General features: G+C 40.1%; 1 protein-coding gene across 11 annotated transcripts in view; it reads right to left on the bottom strand.

Moving 5' to 3' along the window:
- Nucleotides 1-21,623, bottom strand: part of DLG2 (discs large MAGUK scaffold protein 2) — a 2,147,153-nt gene that overhangs the window by 131,454 nt on the left and 1,994,076 nt on the right. For all 11 annotated transcript variants that reach the window (XM_028501170.2, XM_055091363.1, XM_024131657.3 and 8 more), the window contains one exon: nucleotides 12,123-12,237. In XM_028501170.2, coding sequence (XP_028356971.1) covers nucleotides 12,123-12,237 — 115 coding nt within the window. The remainder of the gene's footprint in view (nucleotides 1-12,122; nucleotides 12,238-21,623) is intronic.

Here is a 21,623-nt window from a genome sequence, read left to right as displayed (position 1 = left end):
AATGTGATGATACCTCTTAAGAGTCCGTTTTTAAAATAAAGGATGCCATAATGTAAAATACATGAAAGTACAATTTGAAAAATAATAAAAAAACAATTTTGATAATGGAAATTCCTTCTTACCTCTTAACGAGCATCACCAAAAAGCATCAGTTTACCAAAGAGGATGTTCACCAGCAACAGTCTGGGCTTCCTACTTATTGAGAAAATGGTATAAAAAATGAAGAAAATACATGAGGAATAAGAAAATCTAAAAGATGGCTTTCTTCATCAAGAAAGGACAAAGGTAAAAAGCCATCTCAGGCATTTTATAATCACTTAAAACCAAAAAATTCAGGATTAAGAATTTAAACAAGTTAGCTGTCACAATGTTTGCCTTAATTTTTTTAGCTACAAGGTAGGATTATGTGGATAGTAGAAAGATGGAGATGCATCTAGTGGGGTTTATAAAATTATAAATTTTAAAATTTGGAGTACTTTTCCTGATGCTTATATTTTGTTCCCATTTTTCTGACCTTAAAATGGCCTTTCTTATATAAAATGGCGGCAATAATAAAGAGCGATCAATTTAAAATATAATTTGTATGTGGGTTTATTATTTTTAGACTTCTTACTTGGTGAAATTAAGTTGTCAATCCCATATCAGGCCCCTGATTTTTTAAATTCTAATCCTGTTGGTCAGGGAAATCTATAAATCTTGCAGCCTCTGAATGTAGGAAATCACACATGGAAAGGACACCAGCACCCAACAGGTTCCAGTGATTTCCAAAGTCCTTTGAGGCACTTTTATACATTTTTTTAAACATTTAGACCTGAGGAGCAAGGAGAAGGGGCAGTAACTTTTGCAGAACAGTAAGACTGTTTTGCAGAACAGTGTACTGCAGGTGCTAACTAAATGTGAAAAAATGACACCACTTAACTTTTGAAAGATTTCCTACAGTGGAGAGTGATGACTGAAAGTAGGCCTTGAAAGCTCAGAGCAAGTGGAATTTCAAGGTCCTCAAGCACTAAGAGGGCTGAAAGAGTGTTTCCACAGATCCCAAAAGCAGAAGTATGGATACTTTATACAAAGTACTCTTTGAGATAAAAGACAAAGCTTGGCTCCTTGAAAATGTTCCCAATGCTGATATCGTGTTTCTTACACTTGCTGCACTGTTTACTAAGGGAAACACACATGCCTTCAGCTTTGAGCAAACTGTCCTAAGCCAGGTGTTAGCAGGACTGGCATCATGGTTGTGGGCCTGCGTGGTTACAGAGTCCCACACTTAGTATTATGCTCTGCTCTCACTGTCTTTACATTCTAATTTTTGAATGTGGAGCCCCATTTTCACTTTGCACCGGGCCCCACAAATTATGTAGCTGACTGTGGGTCTCAGGCTGCATGTTCCCCCATGTTCGGGGCACAACGTATGACAGGCACTTCAATTGTGTTCTTTGATGTGGGGCTTTACCTGGCTAGGGCTAAGCAGGCTGCAGAATCTGCTGGCAGAAGAGGGGCAGAGAATTTGTTCACACTGTTGTCATGGCCGCAGTTCAGGGGGTCTCGCTCAATTTAACCACAAATCCGCATGCTCTGGGCATCTTCAAACTAGAGTACAGGATCTAAGGTGACTATGATATTCATTCAGCTGCCCATTCGACATTTAACAATGCAGAAGTAGTTCTATAGAAATCATCCCGTGTGTTACGTGGCAGTAAATGCAACAGGAGGCAAACATTAGACAAAGATATATGGGAGTTGTGGGTTCACACACCTTTAAAGAGAGTAGACTGAGGCAAGGGCTTGGTACTACTCTATGCTTGGAGAAAAGAATAGATAGTTCAATACTTTGAGCCACAGATTTCTTATCTGAAAACTGTGAGAAAATAATACCTACTTAACAGATATTTTAAATCGAATGAAATCAAATTTATGAAAGCCTTTCAAAAAAGCCACATGGCACCATAGGTAGGGGCAGAGGACAGCTGGCTTAGGTTCTAGGCCCAGCTTAGCCTCTTATGGGTAAACTTCAAGCCTGGTCTCCATTTTCTCTTCTTTACAGTGGGGCTAAAACTAGCACCTATCTCTTAGGGGGGCAGGGGCTGTGATAATAATATAAGATAATCCATTTAAGGTGCTTAGCAAACTGCCTGGCATAGAATAGGATGCAATTATAATGAGCTGTTTATTATTAGGAAGTATTTTAGAAGAACTTGTGGATGTTTATTACTGTTTCTGTTCTTATTGATTTCCAATAAAAAGGAAAATGGATTTGAAGTCTTAACCTATTTTAAATATGGCATTTGTCTGGCTAAATGAGTTTTTTAAAAAAACATAGTTTGAGACAATTATCACTACTTGAACAGGACGGTTTATTCATCCGATCAAGAAGAGACAAGGAAGGACCTCTGTTAGGCAGGGAACCATTTGCAAGCCATGAGGTAATTAAGTAAAATTTTAATTAAAAGGTAAATGCTCTCCAATCTAGCAACATCCACAATTCATTCACTTGATGGATTCAGCAGTTACCGTATGCCAGACCGTGCAGATACAGACTGTAATTGGGCAAATCTCAATTTGAGAGGTGCTCACCATCCGGTGGAGGGGACAGGTGAGTCAAGAGGTGGGCAGTGGAGAGGGTGTGAAGGTTAGAAGAGAGTTTACATGGGGCAGAGGAACACAGAGGAGCACGTGGTTAACTCAGCCAGCATCTATGAGTCACTGGTGACTCTCCCAGTACCATCATGTTTAACCTTCATGTTCAATTGATATCACTTCAAGTATCAATTTGAATCGATATTCAAAAAGTTCGTTCAATAAGTACTTAAAGATTTCCTATAATGTGTCTGGCTCTGTTTCAAATGCTGAGATGAACGGACCAATGTCCTAAGTTTATTCCCTTGTTCCTAACCGAATCTCATGATTTAGGGTGGAGATTCCCTCAATTTTTCCATGCCCTCATCTCTCACCTGTTCTCTCCTGTGAACATTCTGTGTTGTGCCTTTTATTGTTCTGCCCTCTTTTGTAGCTAGAGCTGTTCAGATTGTTCTTGGAAGTAGTAATTTTGGGCTAACAGGCTAAAGTACCTCCTCTGGAGATGTGAAATGTCTGGAAATATGATTACCATGGGGTCGGGGTGAGGATCAGAACCCAGGCTGGTAGAGTGATTCTTGAGTGCCTTCAGGGCAGAAAAGATGCCCTATTAATCTTTTTATTCCCCAGGGCATAGTATAGCATAAGGTGGATGGCTGTGGCTCTGAAACAGTTTTCTGGATGAATGAGTAAGTGAGCAAGTCAATGAACGAGGGTCTGCCATTAATAAAAATGATATCTGATTCTAGATCTTGGGATAGAGGGATAGATAAAAAAATGTGATGGTCAATGGTAGGGTCATCCATGGTACTATTGTCCCTCTTCCTATAGAAATCTAAACATTAAAAACCTTTTAAAATCGGGGCCAGCCTATGATTTTAGGTGAAGGAGAAACCTCCTCCAGATCCCCAATGACTCCTCCTCCTTTCTATTTCTTGCACAAAAAAAGTCTTTTGTTCCACAATTAAGGATGCAATTAAAAATGCAAATGCCTGAAAGAGTGCACATATTGCTAATGAGTCTCAAAGTATAAATGAAGAATCAAAATCTATTCTGCTTTAAAGGAGGCACCAGCTTAGGAGGCAGGCTCTGAGCAATGGAAGGGGTAAAGGTCCTCCCCTTTACCTAACGGGCTCATCTGGCAGGCTCTTTTATAGACTTAGTTTGACTTAATCCTAACAACAAGTCTGTGAACCAGGTATTATGTCCATTTTATAAATGAGAAACTCAAGTTTCAGCAATTGAGCAACTGTGAAGCCTGGACCAGATGCCAGGTCTACCCTGAGGAAGTCAGTATAAAGCATAAACCAAACAGAAGGTCTATCAATATGAATGTAACCTCTGTCCCTGCAGGATTAACTTCCTCCTCACTGTACTGTAGTACAGTGGGCATGGGCTCCAGTGAGAGACACACCTGGGTAGAGAATATGGCTTGGCCACGTAGCACCACGTATAGGTTATTTTTCCTTCTACAAGGTTCCTCCTCTGTAGAATGGAGATAATAATCATAATTATGTCATAGCACTGTTATAAGGCTTAAATGAAGTCAGGAGTAAAGCACTGGTACACAAGCTCTGGCCTCTCAGTGTGGTTCCAGCTGCCTCTCCTGACTTTGCAATGCCCTCTCCAGATCTCTCTGGCTTCCCAAGTCTAGACTATCTCCAGACTTTCTGCCTCATTTTGTTAAACTGTTTCAGGTACCTGGTCATGTCTCCCCCAATAAGATTTTAAGAGAGATAAGAAACTCTGAATCCAAGGTGCTATAATACATTGTATTTCTGAAAGAATAAATGATAATTTTTCCAAATAAGAATATATGAATGAGTGAATGAATGACAGGCAGTAAAAATGCCACTGTCTGCCAGCACTGTGCCAAGCACTGGGCAGGGGATGCACACAGGATTGAGATATGTGCTCTGGGGACGGCTGCTGAGAGCATGTTGGTCCAAGGTTGGAAGGGAAGAAGGTAAAAACCTGACTTATAATGAAGTTCACAGATTTCATGGCTTTGCCTTAAATGACCTGGAGAAATCCACAGCCAAGTGAAATTGGAAGCAGCTTTGCACTGGAGCAAAGTCCCGACTGGCTTCATTCCACATTCTTCCTTTGCATCCCCAGGTTACTGACCAGCAGTACAGTGGGGGAAGGAAGTAGAGTGGAAGGATATGTTACTGTTTAAAGAAGAAGAAGAAAAAAGACCAGGGTCTCTTACTTATATGATGATGTTGCTTTCCCCTCCCACCAAAATCAATCAGGTAAGAACATCTTTAGAATGAAAACCCATCAGGATAAAGAATCCTGGGTGAGATATGTTTGCTCAAGACTTGCTTCAATGTAACTCCCAGCCCTATGTCCCTGGAACAGGAAGATTAAGGGTGCTGAGAACGAGACAATGGATGAAGTTCACCCTGAATCCAGCCCCTACCCCAAGTCCTCTTGCTAAGAGGGTACAGGCTGTGTCATGGTCTAAATGTATTATTGAATTAGGCCTCAGTTGAAAAAGGGTCACAGAGTTCAGCACGCAAATGAAGCAGCCTGAAAGGCCCTGCAGAGCCCGATGTGTCCTGGAAATCCTAGTACCAGTAGGTAGTTCCTGTGTCCTCAGGACACAGCCAGACTCCACACACTTGGTATTGGGTTTCCGTAGGACTGACTGCTCAAAGGTCTTGGCTTATCTTCTAATTTTTTTTCTTTCACATTTGTACAGGAATGAGAGTCTAGGAATTAATTCATCCAACAAATATTTACTAAGGAGACTTCCTTATGCCAAGCACTGTGGCATAAGGCACTAAGGATATAGTAAAATTAAGACATTAACTGGGATTCGCAGGTCCAGTATTGATGGTATTGCCATTTCAAGGAGCTTTCCCATGAAGCTTTAATAAAGACCAGAGTGATCACTATTTTAATAGCTGAGTTTTAAATACCAGTGGTCTTCTGAGTAGATTTCATTGTAGGAAGCCTTAGAGGCATAATGTAAACATTAAAATAGGTTAATAATTGCAAGGCATATAACACATGAGGTATCATAGAAGGACAGTTACAATAATGATCTGCATACTACTTGAACTGCCTGCAGATATGGGCAATGAGAATCCTGAGGGAAGGAGGTCTGTGCTCTTACTCATCTCTGTATCCTTAGCATCTACGGCAGACTGGTATATTGTAGGTAAGTACGTGAAACCATGTTTGTTGAATGCAAGAATCGATGCCCTGATGAATCTATGTGTAAAGACATTATGTTAAACAATGGGGCAGGAGGCAGACCTCAGCATTTGTTATATTATATAGCCTTCGAAGCAAAAACTGTCAAGGAAAGTAGAAAGTTTGAATTACCACTTTAAAATGTGGACTTAGAACCACTGTAAAAAGAAGTAAATCCTTCAAATTCAGAACAGAAAACTATGAACAGAGGGCTTAGAGCAGCTGAAGAATGCAGAGGAAAAATGGAAGAAATTGTGAGGATAGGGATGCTGATAACACCCATGAGGAACTGGAAGGGCCAGGTGTAAGCAAAGCAACCCTTTCTTCTTAGCTGTGTCTCCAACTGAATTCTTTTTAGATTCTGCCTCTGGACAGACCCTTGTGGGGGATGAGAAATGCCTGATGAGTTGGCAGAGCTGGGCACTCTGGAGCCATAGAATCCTGGCCTTTCCCGTTGGCTTTCATGGGGTCCAGAGGACTGAAAACATAAAAGGTTTCCAGGAAGTCTATCCTCCTTCCCTTGATGAAGGAAAGCCAAGGCACAGGAAGACTCACTGCTGCTGAGAAAAGTGTCTCGTTCACAAACAATTCTACAGTCTCTCTGCCCTGCAGGGGACAGGCTGCCTTTCTAATAAATGATAAATACCACTGACATTAATCAATTGCTTTGCATATGCCAGGTATTTAAATTCACCATTTTACTTAATCCTCACAACCACTTTGTGGTTTCTTATTACTAATTTCACAGATAAAGACGCTAAGGCCAGGGCTTCCCTGGTGGCGCAGTGGTTGAGAGTCTGCCTGCCGATGCAGGGTACACGGGTTCGAGTCCTGGTCTGGGAGGATCCCACATGCTGCGGAGCAACTGGGCCCGTGAGCCACAACTACTGAGCCTGCGCGTCTGGAGCCTGTGCTCTGCAACGAGAGGCCGCGATAGTGAGAGGCCCACGCACCGCGATGAAGAGGGGCCCCCTCTCGCCACAAGTGGAGAAAGCCCTCGCACAGAAACAAAGACCCAACACAGCCATTAATTAATTAATTAAAAAATATATATATATTTAAAAAAAAAAAAAAAAGACGCTAAGCCCAGAGAGACTAACTTGTCCAAGATCACTGAGCTAGTTAAGTGGCAGAACCAAGATTCAAATATTTGTCTGTCTGGCACAATCCAGCAACAGTGCTCTTAAATAAGCACTGTTCTCTACTGCCTCACACACAGGACCTGAATGTCTAGCTCAAGTCCAGTCCCGTTCTGTGAGCTTGGGGGCAAATATTTAACTTCTCTGAGTCTCACTTTCTCCACCTGTAAAATAGAGGAAATATCCCCTGATTCTTCGAGGTGTTGCGAGAATCATACGGGGAAATATATGCCAAACACTAACATAATGGGTGACCCACAGAAAATGCCTGACAAACATTTCCCTCCATTTCTACTTCCTCATCTATGCCAGGGAGAACCACCTTCCAAGTTGGCTAGAACACCAAGGGTCTGGGGATTCCAGAGATGCTAACTGTAACGTAGTGAAGATGTGTTCTCCTGCCCATGTACTGTGTCATCTGCCTGGAATGCTCCTCCTTGTTTACTCCATCTGCAAGCTGTAGATCACAACCCATTAGTGAGTTATTAAATCAAGTTAATGAGTTGTGACCGTCACTTTTAAAAAAAAAGAGGAAGACAAATAGAATGGAAAATAGCAAAGTTTACTGTACATAAAAGGTACACTTTAATGAAATTTTTCTTTCAGCTTTACGTGCGTATGTATTTACTGGGTCATGATGAATAATGTATTTCTTACTTTGAGTAAAAAGGTTTGAAGGCCTCTGGATTAACTCATACAAAATCTTCAAGAATCAATTCAGATATCCTTATATAAGGCAGCAGTAAAGGTTCTCTGCCTTTCTAGAGCTAACTTTTCACACCACACTGCATTGTGATTGTCTTCCCCTCATCTGTCCCCCCCACTAGATGTGAGTTCCTTGGGGACAGGAAACATGACTTCTACTGCTGGGTCCTCAATGTCCATTATAGGTCCTGGCACAGAATATACACTCAAAAAATGCTTGATGAATGCATAAATAAATTATAGTAACTGACTAAACCTAAATTCACAAAATGCTCCAAATATGGAGCAAACAGACAAAACCTAAATTCACAACAGAAAGCTTATTCACTTGAACTCTCAAACTCGATACCTTTTATTAACAAATGAACATGGGCCAAGTTTCGCCTTTATACTCTTTCCTATGACCTTTTACTCCCCATTGGTGGACTTACCTGCTTTCCTTTCTTCCCCTCTCCATTCTCCCAGTGTCCTGGTGCTCTTGCTCTCTTTTATCAGAAGAAAGGATCTCTCCTTAGCCATTTGCACTTCTGTGTGGATTAAATCCCCTGTATCTCTGACCTTTCTTCATAGCTTTTAGATATAAAGGTGCATTCCTATTAGTAGCAGGAAAAGCCAAGTTCTGCTATAGGGATGCATTTAACAACTGATAAGAAGAAGGGGAGTGCATATTTTAGAGATAGGGAGACCTCAACCTGCCCATACGGAGAGCCCCAAAGTACATGCAACGAAACCCGAAACCCATATTCCAGTGGTTCAGGAGCCTAAGTGAATCTATGGCTGAAGAACTGATAATGTACTTATGGAGCATTTTGAAAAATATTTTATTCATATTTTTAATATTTTATTTACTTTTAAGGTTCTACAACTACATATGTTTCACAATGCAGGAAATACACAATACGCATAGCCCATTAAATCAAATAGATGCAAATCACTGGCATACAACATGTACAGTATTATCATTAGCGACAATCAACTCCATTTGCATGGCACTACCAAAGCACTTCAAGCACCTTACAAAAAAGATTAAAAGAAGGAAAATGATTACAACTAGATTGGAAAATAGAGAGGGTTGGCTCAAGGGAACCTCCCTCTCTCTTCCACACTGTCAGGCAAATAGATGGCCGTCACCAGGGAGGACCATTTCTAGTAGGGGAATGAGGCCAACTTCTGCGCGATCCTGAGGAGATGCACTATCTTGGACCCAGTCAGTGCAGGGCTAATGTTGGGAGTGTGAGGTGAGAGAGAGAGAGAGAGAGAGAGAGAGAGAGAGAGAGAGGGAGAGAGAGAGAGAGAGGGAGAGAGAGAGAGAGAGAGAGAGAGAGAGAGAGAGAGAGAGAGAGAGAGAGAGTGTGTGTGTGTGTGTGTGTGTGTGTGTGTGTGTGTTGTGTATATAGGGAAGAGGAGGTAACTCCAAGGGGAAGGGTGGTTTTGTGGTGCAAACAAATGTTCTACTAAGTCAGCTAAATTGTTTATTACAGAACAAAGAAGCTGCTTGCTTTCTGGTTTAGGTTTCGGCTTCATGGAAAAATATGAATAGCACTAAAGAAATCCCCTATGAAATCCCTATAGTACAGTTTATCCTGTGTAAAAACCCCAAAGAGGTTTCTGTTTGAATTTCTCCTCTCAGCTAATCTACTCCTTAATCCAAGAGTAGGCCACTGTGCTGACGGAAGCACACTGGGATTCATAGCCAAAGTGCGTTCAACAGCTGATACGCATAAGCTGAGCCCTGAGCAGGTGGAGGGATGTGGCACTGGGAGGCAGGACATCTAACTCTGCCACCAAACGGCTGTGGGGTCCCGGGCAGATCCCTTCCCTCCTGGGGCCTCAGTTTCCCCTTCTGCAAATTAAACAGTGGGCCTGGTGATAGCTAAGGTTCCAGCCCTAGAATTACATAAAGCTGAGCAGAATAAAGAGAATAATACTCCAGGGTGTCATTCTCAGATTAAAGAGACATGCTCATCATCTGATGTTTATATAATCAGAGAAATTCTGCTACTGATTTATTTTGAGACAGCAACTAGTTGACTTTCTAAAATAAGCACAATCAACTGGCACTAGTTCTATTCAAGCGATCTGGATGAAACAAGCATATCTATGAAAATCCTACAGCTAAAACTGGTGTAAAACAAACAAACAAACAAACATACTTAATCATTTTTAGTAAGAATCCCCTTTAGGCCTTGCCATTTCATTTCATTTTATTAATTAATGAAACTAATTAATTTAAATTAATTTATCACACTGCATGAGAACAAGGCCAGGGGATCTTGTAAGTTCTTTCCCTCTGATTTTACTCTATTCATGGTCCATATCTTTTCCAATTCTATGCCTCTAAAAGTCATTTAGATACTGAGGTCAGCCCTCTACAAGACACTTTTGGTATCTTGTGAGGAAATAATTTGGGAAATTTCCCATTTACTGTCAGCTATTTTTGAGCTTCATTTAAAAGTAGTTCCTCCTTTCAATATGACCTCCAACTATTAGAATGTTAACAAGGTAACATTCTTTATTACCTTCAGTCTTCATCTCTTTTGTATGTTATAGTTTTATTTACCATTTTAGAGAATAAAGGTCTGATTCTGAGTAACACTACTATTTAAAATAAGTCTATTAGTCTTACATAATAGCATCATAGCACTTCATTTAATTTTCCTAATCCTCCACAACTTAATTTAAAGGAATAAGCTATTACCAGTATATTTTGGGCAAACTCCTTCCAGTACATTGACATTTTAATGCATTCTATTTTTTTAACAAGATACCAACAATATGGTAATGTTTCCTTCCAGTTTTATTCTATATAACCATTCCATTTTTATTAGCTGATTTATCTCTAACCTACTAACCTAATTGGCTTTTTCTAATTTGCTACCCGAGGCTAAAACATTGCAAGATTAGAAAATATTTTATATCACAAAGAATAGCAATACAACACAAGTAAGGAGAACAGAAACAGCTACTTTCCATTGTATTTGTGATGTCACTACAAGACATGTTCTAGGATGGTCCTCAATAGTTCCTTTCACAGATTACACAGAAATGTATCAAAATAATCTTCCAAAAAGCAGTTGAACAAATTTGGGACATTGATATTCTGGGTTTTTTTAATTTTAAATCTCAGGACTTCTGAGGTACTGGAACTCCCTGGAATAAGAAGGGACTCTATGCTTGTCAGAGAGGCCAGCAAATCAAGGCCTTCGAGAACCTGCCGCCTTCTGGAATCCTGCTCCCTTCTTGGCCCTGCTGTGCCTACCTAATACACACAAAAGATAACTTTATAGCCAAAATGGAACCAACAGGACAAGTCAATCCAAGTACATAAATTAATGTCTATAACATGCACCTCATGTCAAGAAAAGACAGTGAAATTTCACATCAGGAGGATATGACCCTAGGTGGGAGTCAGACCAGATCCTGAGGGAGAGAGAATACAGTGAGGATGGGCATGGTTCCTCCCTGATACCTGGATTCATCTGCACCATTAACTGGACATCGCTCTCCCACTTTGGCTGTTAATACTTACATTATTATTATTGTGAAGTCATCATTCTTTTTAATTGAATGATAGTGGAATGAGGAATAGTTTCCAATTGGAATAAGGAAGATTTTCCTAGATTTTATGAAAAACTAGGAATTAATCCTTTAATATGACATAAAATCCTCAAAGAAATATGGTGAATTATTTTTAAGAAAGAACTGGATACTTCAAATTCACTGAGTTTTTACAGTTTGCAAGTGTACAGTTTTCTGTTTTTTTTTTCAAGTGGAATCAGCACTGATGAAGTATATTTTGGGAGGAATATAGAAGGCTTACGCTGAGAGGCGAATGTTATAGTTGAGTGATGATGGATCTTACTCAAGAGTTAACTATGGGGATGGAAGACCACAGGGCATTTCAAGTTCAATCAATCATCTTTTTTCTGGTAAATTAATGAGTTTTGACAGGCAAGGAACAAGTAACTTTTGTGGTTTGAGAATCAACTGGTAATGAGATGCCACAGAAGAAAGTCATTCTACCAAAACTTTAAGAAAAAAACCACATAGCTCTTTGAGAGAGTACTTCTGATTTCCAATCAATACACCAAAGTTAATGCATAGATGTCAAGCAGGCCAGGAAGCAATATGAGAATATTTTCTTCCCATACTGATGGTAAGCCAAGGTCCAGGGCTTTGGCCCACATATTCAGTTTAAGATGTTATCAGAACTGAAAATATTTCTTCTCATTATTTTTACTACAACCTATGCTAAGAACTTTACCCTGGATCACAACATGGTCAAAGAACCTGTTAAAAGCAGGGGCCTTTAACTAATTTAACATAATTAATAACATTTCAAAAATTTCTTCAAAATGGTTAAACTTAAGGTCTTACAGTGGTGTATTGACAAGCGTAGGTTAGTCAAGAACACGTGTCCCGTTGCTATAAGGCGTCGCCTTTGTCTCCCCAAGCTGATGGCTCACAAGTACAGATCACAGTAAGAAATACACTGTTGCCTACCTGACATAGAGAGAGCGTTTCTGATTGGTTCGCAGGGACCCGGACCCGGAGCTCATGCTGTGGTTCATCATCTGCTCTCGTAGGTCATGGATTTTGGCCTCAAATCGAGCGTAATCTGGGAATGGAAACGGAGGTGGCAAATTTGGTTCTGTGCCTTCAGCAAGTTAGAAATACTGCACACTCAAGGCAACCCTTTGTCCCTGTTGTTGGTCCCTTTGCCAAGCCACAGGGAGATGCACAATGCAAGAATGGAGGAACACAGAAGGTTCACTTTCATATTATTTATTTGAAGACATTCACAAGAGGGAAAGAACAAACCAGTTACTTCCCAAAAGGTAACTCAAAAACATACCACCACCAAATCCCCAATATGTGAAAAGTCCATGGGGGAGGAGGTGGGTGTTTTTATAAATGGGCTATACAAGGTATCCTTGTTGGTGATGGAAATGTCTCCTGTCTTGACTGTGGTCGTGGATACAGGTACTTGCACATGTGATAAAATGACACAGAACTCACTACACATACACACACACACACACACACACACACACACACACACACACACAAATGATTACAAGTAAAGCTGGGAAAACTGGAATAAATTTGATGGATTATGTCTATGTCAACATCTTGCGTGTCATAGCATGCTACAGATTTCTAAAATGTTACCACTGGGAAAAACTGAATAAAAGGTACATAGGATTTCCCTGTATTGTTTCTTACAACTGCATGTGAATCTATAAGTATCTCTAAATAATAGGCTTAATTTAGAAATGAGAGGGTAAAAAACCCCAAAAGTTCACAGGATTACCAATAGTATAGGGGCTGAGGTGAGTCTCTAGTTACCCTCAGCCAGATAGACCAGAGTATCAAGTGTTTGGTGATGAACTGTGTAAAAAACGCCATTTAATTTTGCTAAGTTTCTTTTCCCCCTGGGGGGCTCTTAGAAGCTGATTACTTGGGATCATACCTCAACTTTGCCTTATAGCTTTAATATAAAACATCACATGCCAAACTTCATCAATTCTAACACACACAATATATTTAAATCAGATGCTCAGGAGATCAGGGTTAGAAAATAGTAAATCTATTTTAGAAACATTCAAAGAAAAAATATATGGGTCTAAAAAAATCAAGGAAATATAATTATTAAGATATGCTATTTCATCACAGGAAAAAGTTTTTCACCATATCAATCCAATAAAAATAAAGGAAGAAAAGTAGGTTTTAAGACACTTAGTAAAACAACGAGCATAGAGAAAGAAATGGCTTTTGAAGTTTCTGTGTTCCTGATCCCAACTTGGTCTGTCACCTCCCTGGCACAACTGTGTCTTGCTTTCGGAGAATTTAAAGCATGAAGAATTTTCACAGTGGTCCTCAATACATTTCAGAAAACAATGTGATTTTCAATTCAATTTATTCATAACTTTTCACAAAAACAAGAATGACTAAATGAATATAATACAAGATGATCTACTTACAGTGTACTTCAAATTTTTTATAATAAAAAGTTCCACAAAATTCAATTTAAATTCAATTTACTGAATATCTGTTGGCTGTTGTGGTGTGGAATTTCATAAAGAAAATGATTTGACCTTGGTTTTCAATGATAGACAACAATTAATTCTGAGTGTTAAATATTTTTAAACTTTAGTGCTCTACAGACAACCCTAACTGACGGGAAATTTCTGGTGCTTAGGTGAAGTCTGATATTACCTACATTTGGAAGACTTCCTGTTCCAAACTTCTCTTTGAATAACTAAATCCTAAATGTTTAAATAAGCAGAATACCTATTTAACCTAAAATCTATTAAACATAATTTAAAATATTTATTTCATTTCATTTTAGCAGAGAGAGAAAACACTTATTTACAACCATAAATATGATGCTATATGCAGATTTAAATCATTCTGAGCAAGTCATATTTTCTTGCCATCCTATTAATATCCAATTAATATTTATTCCCAGCCACATGGCAGATGCTGTGCTCAGGGCTTCATAGGCATTATTTCATTTCTTATTTAAATTACAAAACGAAGTCCATGGATGTTGTAAAAATGTGAACCATATAGAAAAACACAGAATAAAAAATGAGAGGTCCCCATCCCCCCTTCTTCTCTCTCACTGCTGTCCTTCCCTATAGCATAGCCTATAGGTACAAAGCTGGTGGGTGCTGGACTTCCGCAGACATTTCTCAATTCATCTGAATATATACATACTCCCACACACATATGAGATCTTAATTATATATTATGCTAATGTTTTTTCCTCCCCTTTTAACAGTGTAACTTGGATTTTTTCCCACCTTCTCTCAAATAATAAGTATCATGTTTCTTAATACCCTTAATTACATTCCACAGTTTAGACTATAATTTATTTAACAATTCCCATATGACAGCCTTTGGTGTCAGACAGGGATCTTGGTGTACGTGAGCAAATCCATGGCAGGTCTGTACAGCACCACAGCATGAGTACCAGTCAAAGCTTTGCACAGTCACACAGCCCCCATCAGCATTTTTTGGAGAAAATAATCTAGCCTGGAACACAGAGCTGGAACTCTCCGTTCCTTCTGAGCCATGCTCCACACTGTCACTAGCTAAACACCATGAATTACCTGCCCCTAAGAATCACTGAATCTGCCATCTGTTCCCAGGACAACCCCTTTACCATTTGATGACTTTATTATCATGACAGAAACCTGAACTCCCACCTCCAACCATTTCCCCCGCAACCCCGCCACCGAAACACCTAATTCAGTGCCAGTCCTCAACTACATACCGCCACTTTGCTACTTTACTGCACTTATCACACCAAACTGCAGTCATCTGCGCCACTACTCCCCTTCCTCATTAGACTGAGCTCACCAAGGCTTTCCCTGTTCCTAACCTAGTGCCTGGTATGCAGAGGCATTTAATAACAGGTGCTCAATAAACATTTTCTGATTGAATGAATGAATAAATAATGAATGAGGAAGTGAGCGGAACTGAAATGACTTCAGTTCTAAAATGCCTGTAGGACTGAAATTGCCTGTTTTCAATATTAAGCGTTTTTTTTAAAATGAAGACAGACAAGATGATTCTCCTCTAGGACTTTTTTTTTTCAAGGCTAATTATTCTGCCTAATTTCAAGGCTTTACTCCTGTCTAATTACGCCACTCCCAAATCCCACTGTTATTTTTACTATTCTCTTGGCAGTCTCTATGCTCTCCCCATCTCAGTCATGTCATACATTTTGGAAACAGCTCTCTGATACTTAACTTGTATGCGATCAGCACTTTATTAGGCTTTTCCTGTGTTCTCCTTACTATATGGCTCATTAGATCCCCAAAATGTTTTCTATCATCCTTTTGAAATGTTTATTCTACATCGTATTCTATGGTGTTTACATTCCCCACTATGGATGGGGAGGTATTATATTGTGTGTCGTATTGTATTGTATTTGTCTTAACTGGAATCCATTTTGTTCTCAACTTCTCCACTTTGACAATCATGTTAAACATAAATCCTGTATTCAAAAGTGTTTATCCCTCTTTGCTCCTTTTTGAAAAATAAAGCTTTACAAGTAATTTCATCAAAGCAAAAACAATAAGATCTGAGTTTACAAATATAAATGGTGTGTGTGTATGCATGTGTGAGAGAGAGACAGAGACAGAGAGCAGAGGGGCTGTCTCCAGCCTCTCATAGTTAAACAAGTTTAAAGTTAGAAATGCTCTAGAAATAAACAAGAAAGTAGATACATAAATTGTGAAGTATGTCTTCTTTATGTTTTACAATAGTATTGAAAACTACATTTTCAACAAGTTAAAAATCTAACACTGCCACGTCCATTTAATCTTAATTCCCTCTTCTTTCCCCAAATGTTTCATTCACATCCATGCCCTCCTCTTTGGGATATTTTCTAATAAATTCCTAACACTCAGGAGAACACTCTAATGAGATTTTAAAGTGCTCAATCTTTATATATTCTAAAGGAAAATTCATGTTTACTGAGCACCTGCAATAGACTAGTTTCTGTGCTACATACTTAAAAATTATGTTATTTCTCCTAACAAAGCTCTGAGGTAAGCATATTATTTTAGAGGAGAGGAAACAGGTTCAGAGAGGTTAACTAACTTCACCAAAGTCACAAAGCTTCTAGGTAACAGAGCTCATTGGACATGGAGCTAGCATTCAACCCTGGATCTCTGTGAGGTCAGTCTGTCTCCATCACATCTTAGTACCTATTAAAACACCACAATTTTCCCTTAGAACCTAAGGCCTCCTCAATTCTCTACCCCTCCCTCCTAAAATCTCACTCTTCTTCCTTTCACCTACTGTATTATGTGCATGCTGGTCCTCTCCTTTATTGTCCCATAAACTCCTTAGAGAATGGGTATGCCTCACTCATCTCTGTTTCTCCAACCTCAAGGTCTATCATTCCTCCTTCCCTACACATGGGATTGTACTAGGTGCATGGCATATAGTTTTGAAAAGGAACCTAAAGGAGTTTACTTCTTGAATGGGACACTGACAAGGAAATTAAGCAGGATAATGCTGAGGTGGGAAACTGCATTAAAGAAGCAGGACCTTAAGCCACTATGGAAAACAGTATGGAGGTTCCTCAAAAAAATTAAAAATAGAATTGCCGGGACTTCCCTGGTGGCGCAGTGGTTAAGAATCCGCCTGCCAATGCAGTGGACAAGGGTTCGAGCTCTGGTCCGGGAAGATCCCACATGCTGTGGAGCAACTAAGCCCGTGCGCCACAACTACTGAGCCTGCACTCTAGAGCCCGCGAGCCACAACTACTGAGCCTGCATGCCGCAACTATTGAAGCCCGTGTGCCTAGAGCCTGTGCTCCGCCACAAGAGAAGCCACTTCAATGAGAAGCCCACACACCACAACAAAGAGTAGCCCCCACTCGCTGCAACTAGAGAAAGCCCATGCACAGCAACGAAGACCCAGCACAGCCAAAAATAAATAAATAAATAAAGTTAATTAATTAATTTTTTTAAAAAAAGAATTGCCATATGATCCAGCAATCCCACTCCTGGGCATATATCTGGACAAAACTCTAATGCAAAAAGATACGTGCACCTGTATGTTCATAGCAGCACTATTCACAATAGCCAAGACATGGAAACAACCTAAATGTCCATCAACAGATGAATGGATGAAGAAGATGTGGTATATATATACAATGGAATACTACTCAGTCATAAAAAGAATGAAATAATGCCATTTGCAGCAACATGGATGTAACTAGAGGTTATCATACTAAGTAAGTCAGAAAGAGAAAGACAAATACCATATATCACTTATATGTGGAATCTAAAATATAACACAAATGAAACAGAAACTGACTCACAGACACAGAGAACAGACTTGTGGTTGCCAAGGGGGAGAAGGCTGGGGGAGGAATGGAGTGGGAGGTTGGGGTTAGCAGACATAGGCTTTTATATGTAGAAGGGATAAAGAACAAAGTCCTAACATACAGCACAGGGAACTCTATTCAATATCTTGTGCTAAACCATAATGGAAAAGAATATTTTAAAAAGGAATGTATATATGTATAACTGAATCAGTTTGCTGTACAGCAGAAATGAACACAACACTGTAAATCAACTATACTTCAATTTTTAAAAGTATAAATCCACTGGAAAATGAGAGAAATATTACCTCTGGTTAGTTCTTTTTTTCCCCTCTATAAATGATAAGCCATATTTTTTTTTTAAATGCCACATTCTTGGGTATCGAAATCTAGTTGTTCCTGACTAGACATATTCATATTAGAATTACATCATTTGCTTTCACTTAGACATGATGAGTAATGACAGTAGACAGGGTAGAAGATTTGGATTATGTAGATATGGTCAGAATCCTGGCTCTGCCATTTATTAGCTGTGCATTACTGTGAAAGTTGGGCTCAATTTCCTCATAAGTAGAACAGGAATAATAACTGTACCTACTTCAAGACATGCTGGGAAGGTTACAAGAGACAGCTGATGGACCTAAAGGGTTGGCTCTTGGTAATTACTAACAATTCCTCCTGTTAATTTTCACATGTAATTCAACACCTATTCTTGTTCACTGCTTGCAGAAGTCATAATCCCTTTCTGTACCAGGTAAAATGGAAAGCTGTGCCTGCTCCCAGTACTCCCAATACAGCCTTACTCTGCCTGTTATGAACTGATGTCTCTACCAGGCCAAAGAGCAATGATGGCCATACTTGGGGACACTTGGCACCAGTATGGAACTACTCACCTACTGGAAAACCACTAAATGGCTCCTCAGGGACCTCTCACAAATCCACAGTGATCTGGAAGTCAGGAGAATGATGCCCAATACCAAAGCTGCTGCCTTTTACAGGAATATCAGTGACCTTATCCATCAGTATCATCTCAAGGCTTTAGCTACTGATGGACACTTGGAAGGAGCAAGGGCAAGGGTGTGAATGCCATGTGCTACACATGAGAGGGGTCTCTGCCATATACCTGCTTCCTACGCAATTTGTCAAGTGTGAACAAGGAGACCCAGAAGCAAATTCACGCCATCGTCCACACAGGAAAGGAGGCACTGCCTCCTGTGAGGAGACTGGGGTTGTTTAATGCAATAGGATTAATCTGCACTGATTAAAGCTGAACAACTGCTCACATCTTCAAGGCTCGGATGGCCAGCCTTGTGCCTGAGGAAGAAAATAATAAGCTCACTGGGTTAGACTACAGCATGAAGCCATGGGCATGTCGTCCTCGAAGTGAGCTGGTGAGTGGCATACCCCTCCACAGTTGTGACCTCATCCAGCTGACTCATGACTGTCAGCTACCACAGGAAGCAGTGAGCAGAGGAGGACAGGGAACTTTAGGCTGGGAGGCCAGCTTTAAACCTTAATCCTGTCATTTACTACCAACAGGGCCAAGGAAAGTTTCTGAGCTTCAGTTTGCTCATCTGTAAATTGTGAGATTCCTCTCACAAAGTGGTGTGAGAATCAAAATGAGATTTGACATGAAGCATTTTGTAAATGTAAGGTAGTTGTTTCTGTTGTTACTGTGATGGCCCCTCTTAAGACAAATGCATATCCAGTCCTTAGTCACACTAATGGGGACAGTAGCATCCTATTCCTATTTGCTCATTATGGGTATGTGTGCAGCTTTAACAACTGGTAAATCACTGGGCTGTAAGCAGCATTCTGTACATCCAAGCAGAACAGGCTGCTTTCCTGCCAAGTTATCCACTTCCACACTCCAGGGGAAGCAGTTTGAAGAGACCACCTGCTGCTCACCCAAGAAGTGATGCTTTTAATAGACAAACCTGAGCTAGAAGTTCTTGGTGGCTTATAAGCTAAGGAAGCCTGAGCTTTGGGGCACCTTCCAATAGGGTTGGGGCAAATATCAATGGTGTGCAGTCTATTGGAATCACAATATTGTTTACCTGGACATGACCACTGTTGTCACCAGGGCCAGGCAGAATAGTTTATACCTATTCTTGGCATAGCATCTGATCACTGTTCCAGCAATGAGATACAGGTGAGAAATTGTAAATGTTTCCATTTCTTTGGGGGAAATACCTTCCTTCATTTATTCAGCAAACATTTCTTCAGGGTTTATTACATGCCAGGCACAATGCTAATTGCCAGGGATACTGAATCCACTGGGCAGTTCTTTGCCTTAAGGAGCTCACACACAGGCTCATACATAGCCTTTAATTTTCTGGTTCTTTGGGGTGAATATAAAAAGAGCATCTGCCACTTAGATTTCTGCTCCTATATGTGTATCAAGCACTTTCTGAACAGTAATGAGGTGCCTTCAAAGAAGCCAATACAGTCAGATACATGTTATAATGGAGAAACTGAGGCAGGTTAAATCTTTGTGAAAGACTGTATGGTTACTGGTAGAGTGAGAAGAGCAACTAGGGTCTCAAAGCCGTACCCTGGAATCAAAGTTCTGGATTTGAGTCTTGGCTCTGAGTGATGTTGGGAAAATCCCTCAACCTCTCAGAGATGCTCTTTACTCCTTTGTAAAATGGGGAAATCTTCTCTGCACCTATACAAAGTTGTTCTGAATATCTAATACAATGTACTTCATTTTCATCTTTTTAAGCAGTATTCATTTCAAAAAGCAGTGTCAATTAATAACAGTACTGTTTTTGGAGAGGGTGAACTCAAGACTCACTCAGATTTCACAAGCTGACGTGTATGGGTGTAAAACGGGGAAAATGTTAGCCTTATAATCCATGTAATATGATAAATAAAAGTGCTTAAAACTAGAAAATTCCAAACATATATATCACTGCTCTTTCTCCACTAGACTCTTTTCTTTTTTTGCAAAAGATTATAGACAATTTTACTTAAAAAATTAAAAACTGTGAGACCATACTGAAAAGTACATTCTTCAGAAAAATATGAGACATGTTATTCTCCACTAGACTCTTAACCAAATAGGCATGCATAAGAGGATGGCCATAGAATACTGCTTATGTCTCAAGCCCAAGAAGCAATACTTTGTCAAAATTCTTTTGTATAATGAATGATACAAAAATAATTCTATTTACTTGGAGCTCAGAAAAGAATCAAAAGTTCCCATTTCACCACCTCTTCTTTTTTCATTTGCCCCGAAATTTCAGAGTCAGACAGGCACAGAAGAGGCCCCACCATGCGGACTTCCCTGGTCGCGCAGTGGTTAAGAATCCGCCTGCCAATGCAGGGGACACGAGTTCAAGCCCTGGTCTGGGAAGATCCCACATGCCGTGGAGCAACTAAGCCTGTGTGCCACAACTACTGAGCCCGTCCGCCACAACTACTGAAGCCTGCATGTCTAGAGCCCGTGCTCTGCAACAAGAGAAGCCACCATTATGAGAAGCCTGTACACCACAATGAAGAGTAGCCCCCACTTGCCGCAACTAGAGAAAGCCCGCACGCAGCAACGAAGACCCAACGCAGCCAAAAAAAAAAAAAAATTAATTAAAAAAAAAAAAAAAAAAAAGGCCCCACCATGTTACATCAAACTTTAGAGACAGCTTTAGAGCTTTCAGACTCCGGCTGTTTTTCAGGTAGTCATGCTGGGAAGGCTGCTGTTTTTATAGACTGCTATAGAAGACTAGCTTCCCTCCCATATGTGTACTGGCATGCCCACCTGCCATCAAGAGAGCTAACCTCTGGCCACTGGAAGGATTTTCAGCCTGTGGATCTCCACAATTCTGCCTAAGGATTTAATTAGCCTTTTACCCCAACTCCTGACTTCTCTCTCAGGTTGCCATCCTGCTTCTGTGTTAACGTGGTGACATGGAATTTTCCACTGCCGAAGATTTACAGATGTTGTTTGGCTTACTTCTGATCCAAACTACTGTGTGTGTATGTGTGTGTGTGACACGGAGAGAGAGACAGGGAGACAGAGAGACGGAGAGAAAGATAAACAGATTCAAAACTAAATTCCCTAGAATCCAACTATAACTGGGAAACCTAGACAATAGGGTGAGTCTGTTATCTTTTCTGAACTCCACAAAGTAAGAGATCTCTAGCACTGAGCATTA

The sequence above is a fragment of the Physeter macrocephalus genome, chromosome 16 (assembly GCF_002837175.3).
Source record: "Physeter macrocephalus isolate SW-GA chromosome 16, ASM283717v5, whole genome shotgun sequence".
NCBI lineage: Eukaryota > Metazoa > Chordata > Mammalia > Artiodactyla > Physeteridae > Physeter > Physeter macrocephalus.
This window is presented reverse-complemented; position numbering and strand designations above follow the sequence as displayed.